Source organism: Coregonus lavaretus (genome assembly GCF_964263955.1).
Source record: "Coregonus lavaretus genome assembly, chromosome: 8".
Taxonomy (NCBI): domain Eukaryota; kingdom Metazoa; phylum Chordata; class Actinopteri; order Salmoniformes; family Salmonidae; genus Coregonus; species Coregonus lavaretus.
Window position 1 is genome coordinate 60,050,884 of NC_139995.1, and position 6,693 is coordinate 60,057,576.

The following is a 6,693-nucleotide window of genomic DNA, read 5'->3' on the forward strand; positions in this document are numbered from 1 at the left end:
TAAAATCAAATCATTGTACCATTTTAAAATTAGATCACACTGACATTTCACAACTACAAGCTCTGCTGCACCACCATAGGGGTATGTTAGTTACGAAGCAAGCTGGATCTACTCAGGGTTTTCTAAGAGCTAACCAGCTTCAGTTAGTTTCACATTCCAGCTCAGGCTTTATCCGTTCTACGACGGTAGAAATGACTTTCCCGCCTGCCACCAACTCTAGCAGGCATGTAGCACCTAGCTAGTCGAACGCCCAACTCGTCATTGAGAACGCTGAAACATTCATCCGTGGGCAAGTCTGTGCCACATTTTCATTTTGTGCAAAAAAACAGGAATCAGGAGGATAGAAATGTACCTGACTAAAAGGTGAGCCACATTCGTATGACCGGTTATCCCGTGTTGAACTCTACCTCGCTAACTCCTCAAACCTGACTGGTAGGATACCCCTCATGGCATTACGAACGTTGACACTAATCACTCTTGGTAGAGAGCAGCAGAGCTAAGTGTCTGGTACATTAAGTTAGCTACAGTGGGGGAAAAAAGTATTTAGTCAGCCACCAATTGTGCAAGTTCTCCCACTTAAAAAGATGAGAGGCCTGTAATTTTCATCATAGGTACACGTCAACTATGACAGACAAAATGAGAAAAAAAATCCAGAAAATCACATTGTAGGATTTTTTATGAATTTATTTGCAAATTATGGTGGAAAATAAGTATTTGGTCAATAACAAAAGTTTCTCAATACTTTGTTATATACCCTTTGTTGGCAATGACACGGGTCAAACGTTTTCTGTAAGTCTTCACAAGGTTTTCACACACTGTTGCTGGTATTTTGGCCCATTCCTCCATGCAGATCTCCTCTAGAGCAGTGATGTTTTGGGGCTGTCGCTGGGCAACACGGACTTTCAACTCCCTCCAAAGATTTTCTATGGGGTTGAGATCTGGAGACTGGCTAGGCCACTCCAGGACCTTGAAATAATTATTACGAAGCCACTCCTTCGTTGCCCGGGCGGTGTGTTTGGGATCATTGTCATGCTGAAAGACCCAGCCACGTTTCATCTTCAATGCCCTTGCTGATGGAAGGAGGTTTTCACTCAAAATCTCACGATACATGGCCCCATTCATTCTTTCCTTTACACGGATCAGTCGTCCTGGTCCCTTTGCAGAAAAACAGCCCCAAAGCATGATGTTTCCACCCCCATGCTTCACAGTAGGTATGGTGTTCTTTGGATGCAACTCAGCATTCTTTGTCCTCCAAACAAGACGAGTTGAGTTTTTACCAAAAAGTTATATTTTGGTTTCATCTGACCATATGACATTCTCCCAATCCTCTTCTGGATCATCCAAATGCACTCTAGCAAACTTCAGACGGGCCTGGACATGTACTGACTTAAGCAGGGGGACACGTCTGGCACTGCAGGATTTGAGTCCCTGGCGGCGTAGTGTGTTACTGATGGTAGGCTTTGTTACTTTGGTCCCAGCTCTCTGCAGGTCATTCACTAGGTCCCCCTGTGTGGTTCTGGGATTTTTGCTCACCGTTCTTGTGATCATTTTGACCCCACGGGGTGAGATCTTGCGTGGAGCCCCAGATCGAGGGAGATTATCAGTGGTCTTGTATGTCTTTCATTTCCTAATAATTGCTCCCACAGTTGATTTCTTCAAACCAAGCTGCTTACCTATTGCAGATTCAGTCTTCCCAGCCTGGTGCAGGTCTACAATTTTGTTTCTGGTGTCCTTTGACAGCTCTTTGGTCTTGGCCATAGTGGAGTTTGGAGTGTGACTGTTTGAGGTTGTGGACAGGTGTCTTTTATACTGATAACAAGTTCAAACAGGTGCCATTAATACAGGTAACGAGTGGAGGACAGAGGAGCCTCTTAAAGAAGAAGTTACAGGTCTGTGAAAGCCAGAAATCTTGCTTGTTTGTAGGTGACGAAATACTTATTTTCCACCATAATTTGCAAATAAATTCATAAAAATCCTACAATGTGATTTTCTGGATTTTTTTTTCTCAATTTGTCAATCATAGTTGACGTGTACCTATGATGAAAATTACAGGCCTCTCTCATCTTTTTAAGTGGGAGAACTTGCACAATTGGTGGCTGACTAAATACTTTTTTCCCCCACTGTATAGGTAGAGTGTCTTACCTGGCACGTGTTTTCCCCCACTGTATGTGTAGAGTGTCTTACCTGGCACGTGTTTTCCCCCACTGTATGTGTAGAGTGTCTTACCTGGCACGTGTTTTTCCCCACTGTATGTGTAGAGTGTCTTACCTGGCACGTGTTCGTCAGCGAAGCGTATGGAGACGATGTAGGAGCCTGGTTCTGATGGGCAGTAAGAGACGCCACACGTCCCATCCTCCATGTCCTGGGTCTGGATGTCCACTTTACTGGGCCCCTCAACAGATAAGGCCAGACCCCCGTAACCTGGGGGAGAGGATGACAACACCAGTCAGACCCTGGAAGGACAGGCCCAGACCCCCGTAACCTAGGGGACCACAACACCCGTCAGACCCTGGATGGACAGGCCCAGACCCCCGTAACCTAGGGGACCACAACACCAGTCAGACCATGGAAGGACAGGCCCAGACCCCCGTAACCTAGGGGACCACAACACCAGTCAGACCCTGGATGGACAGGCCCAGACCCCCGTAACCTAGGGGACCACAACACCAGTCAGACCATGGAAGGACAGGCCCAGACCCCCGTAACCTAGGGGACCACAACACCAGTCAGACCCTGGATGGACAGGCCCAGACCCCCGTAACCTAGGGGACCACAACACCAGTCAGACCCTGGATGGACAGGCCCAGACCCCCGTAACCTAGGGGACCACAACACCAGTCAGACCCTGGATGGACAGGCCCAGACCCCCCGTAACCTAGGGAACCACAACACCAGTCAGACCCTGGAAGGACAGGCCCAGACCCCCGTAACCTAGGGGACCACAACACCAGTCAGACCCTGGAAGGACAGGCCCAGACCCCCGTAACCTAGGGGACCACAACACCAGTCAGACCCTGGAAGGACAGGCCCAGACCCCCGTAACCTAGGGGACCACAACACCAGTCAGACCCTGGAAGGACAGGCCCAGACCCCCGTAACCTAGGGGACCACAACACCAGTCAGACCCTGGATGGACAGGCCCAGACCCCCGTAACCTAGGGGACCACAACACCAGTCAGACCCTGGATGGACAGGCCCAGACCCCCGTAACCTAGGGGACCACAACACCAGTCAGACCCTGGATGGACAGGCCCAGACCCCCGTAACCTAGGGGACCACAACACCCGTCAGACAGATAATTCTGGGAGTGAGCAATGCATTCAGGAGTCGTGTCAGTTCCCGAATGGTCAGGAAACCATTGTGACTAAATCAAATGATGCTTTCTAACAAACCATGACGCTGTAGATGATGGACACTTTGGAAAAACAAATCAGGATGTAAAATCCACACATTATTGTGTTCACATCATACAGCCAATGAAAACAACAAAAGCAAATTTCTGGTTTCCAGAAAGAATAGTGTTGGTTTCCCGTAATACAGTGTTAAAAGGTTAAATAACTAAACCCATTCAGTTCATTCTCTTCCTGTATATCCATTCTCTTCCTGTATATCCATTCTCTTCCTGTATATCCATTCTCTTCCTGTATATCCATTCTCTTCCTGTATATCCATTCTCTTCCTGTATATCCATTCTCTTCCTGTATATCCATTCTCTTCCTGTATATCCATTCTCTTCCTGTATATCCATTCTCTTCCTGTATATCCATTCCCCTCTGAAGCCCTGTTCTGTTCTTCACCCTGTAGGAGGCTGTACTACTCTACCTAATTACAATGACTGCTTCCCAAATGGCACCCTATTTCCTATGTAGTGCACTGCTTCAGACCAGGACCCACATAGGGAATAGGGTGCCATTTGGGACACGGTCAGTCACTGACTCCTCAACATCCTAGTCCTACCTAATCACACTGTAGACTCCACAGCGTTATATCACATTAAATTAACCATAACATTTACCAGACGTTTTGGCTGAAACGGTTATTTCCTCACGTTATCCACCATTACCGGAACCTGAGACACCCCAGAGACTGCGTGTTACGTGTGTGTGTATGTGTGAAGGTGTGAGAATCAATAAAAAAAAATGGGGAACATAATTAAAATGCTGCGGTCAGCACGGCTCCCAACTGAACCAGAGAAGAACGACCGTGCTGCCCGCGTGTGTGTGTGTGTGTGTGTGTGCGCGTGCATGTGTGTGTGTGTGTGCTCTAACAGCTAACCGCACTCGCCACGTCATCGCCACACTATTAGGTCTTAAATCTCTAATGTATAGGAGTCATAGGCCAGCTATTGTATGTGCTACGTAACCATCCCTTTAAAAAGCACTGCTGCAATAATCCCCTTTAACTTTCCAAAGACGTAGAACCACCCCCCTGGGCCTCAGTAACTAGGCTTTGGTCAGGAACTCATCCTTGTAAGAACGTGAGGTTAAGCGTGAGAGGCATGCAGTGACGTATGAAGGCAGGACACCAATACCCCCAAATCAACACCCCCATGGCCTCTTAAAGAAAACGTTTTAATTGGAGACTAATTATTTTAGGTGGGTGGCGGTAACAGTGTCAGGCGGGGCGACCCTGGGCCGTTGTAATACCTATAACCATTTAAGACAGACACTCACCTGCTTCTCGTGTGTCGACCACAAAGTCGGACATGTCGAAGGTGTGTCCCTCGACCAGCCCCTGTCCGTACACCTTGACCTTGGAGGCGTCGCCGATCTCTGATTGCACAACCATGATGGTGATGGGGCTGTTGGCAACATGGCGGCCATTCTTCTTGATGCTCACCAGGTGCTCCCCAACCTCCCTCGGGATGAAGGAGATACCTGAGGGGGGAAGGGGGAGAGAGAGAGACAGAGAGAGACAGAAAGAGACAGAGAGAGAGAGAGAGACAGAGAGCGACAGAGAGCGAGAGCGAGAGAGAGTTAAAGCAAACCTACTTTACTATGCAAGATGGATGGAAGGGGTTGGGGTCAGGTCTTACCGATGTGGTTGTTGGGCTGTCTCTTGAGCAGGCAGGGTTCGTCGCGGCCAGAGGGGGCCTTGATGCTGGCGGTCAGTAGAGACAGGTCAGTCTCTGTAATGTCCAGGGAGAAGTCAGCTGCAGAACCCAACTTCAACTGGGAGCAACGCTTTTCCTCTGGAAAGAGACGCACAGACAGGGTTAGCGAGTGAGTGAGTCAGCAGCAGTCACATTGACCATTCAGGATGAGAGAAGTAGAGGAACTGTTTGTTCAGGTCATGGATGGGCCTTTTCACAGAGCTATAGTGTCAACAGGCTTCTGTTCCAGCCGAGCACTAAGACAGGCTTCTGTTCCAGCCGAGCACTAAGACAGGCTTCTGTTCCAGCCGAGCACTAACACACAGGCTTCTGTTCCAGCCGAGCACTAACACACAGGCTTCTGTTCCAGCCGAGCACTAAGACACAGGCTTCTGTTCCAGCCGAGCACTAAGACAGGCTTCTGTTCCAGCCGAGCACTAACACACAGGCTTCTGTTCCAGCCGAGCACTAAGACACAGGCTTCTGTTCCAGCCGAGCACTAAGACAGGCAACTTAACCAATAGTTTTCCAGACACCAGACAAACTATGATCAGCTTTATTGGAATCAGATACAGTGGTTCCTCAATTCAAAGGTTTGAGCTCATGCCGTGACCGTTTGTAGTAGATGGTGGCAGATGGTGGTAAATTGCGTCATTCTGTCATTGCACCACACTACCACAAGGGGGAGTTAGAAAACTGATCAAAACTTTGGCACAAATTGACTATCTTTTCGTAAATTTAATGGAGGTGTAAATGTTTCAGTCCGAGAGTCTCTCTCTTCTGGCACTAGAGTCTTGCTTCAGGCCAAAAAAATGTATAACTGGCGGGTGGTCCCCGAGTTGAGAGAGAACTTGGGTAAATACAACTGTGCAATTACACTTGACATGTGGACTGACGATTTTAGAAAAATAGGCACGGTGGGCTTTTGGTTTCTCTTCCTCTAAAAACAGACAGAAATAATTCTAAATAACAAACTGGCTTTATTTACCACAGTGTGAAAGAGTGACAGCTGCTCTATATAAAGGGAGTTTCTGAAACACAGTCCTTCTTTACTGATGGGAAGAAGAAACTGAATGAAAGAGTCCGGTGAGGACAGGAAGGACAGGGAGGACAGGGTGGACAGCGAGGACAGGGTGGACAGCGAGGACAGGGTGGACAACGAGGACAGGGTGGACAGGGTGGACAACGAGGACAGGGTGGACAGGGTGGACAGCGAGGACAGGGTGGACAGCGAGGACAGGGTGGACAGCGAGGACAGCGAGGACAGGGTGGACAGGGTGGACAGCGAGGACAGCGAGGACAGGGTGGACAGCGAGGACAGCGAGGACAGGGTGGACAACGAGGACAGCGAGGACAGGGTGGAGAATAAGGTTGCCCATATTTTCAAGACCTGAGGTACTTCATTTATTTATGAAATGTACTAGTTTATTTAGGCAATGTAATATATTAGTTTAGGCTTGGCTTATTTAGTCGGCTATTTCGCAGCATTAAGCCATACTTGTCAGCTTAAGCTGAGTGACTCACCCATTCATAAGACTGCTGAACAGCTAATCAAAACGGCTACCCGGACTATTTGCATTGGTGGCGAAGGTGCTTCAACA

The 6,693-nt window shown here is 48.4% G+C and overlaps 1 protein-coding gene across 1 annotated transcript in view; it reads right to left on the bottom strand.

Moving 5' to 3' along the window:
- Positions 1-5,978, bottom strand: part of LOC311134117 (filamin-B-like) — a gene marked incomplete at its 5' end in the record, with an annotated part of 28,460 nt that extends 22,482 nt beyond the window's left edge. The window contains 4 exons of the mRNA XM_084167702.1: positions 2,269-2,421; positions 4,674-4,877; positions 5,036-5,191; positions 5,972-5,978. Coding sequence (XP_084023828.1) covers positions 2,269-2,421; positions 4,674-4,877; positions 5,036-5,191; positions 5,972-5,978 — 520 coding nt within the window. The remainder of the gene's footprint in view (positions 1-2,268; positions 2,422-4,673; positions 4,878-5,035; positions 5,192-5,971) is intronic.
- Positions 5,979-6,693: the final 715 nt, after the last annotated feature.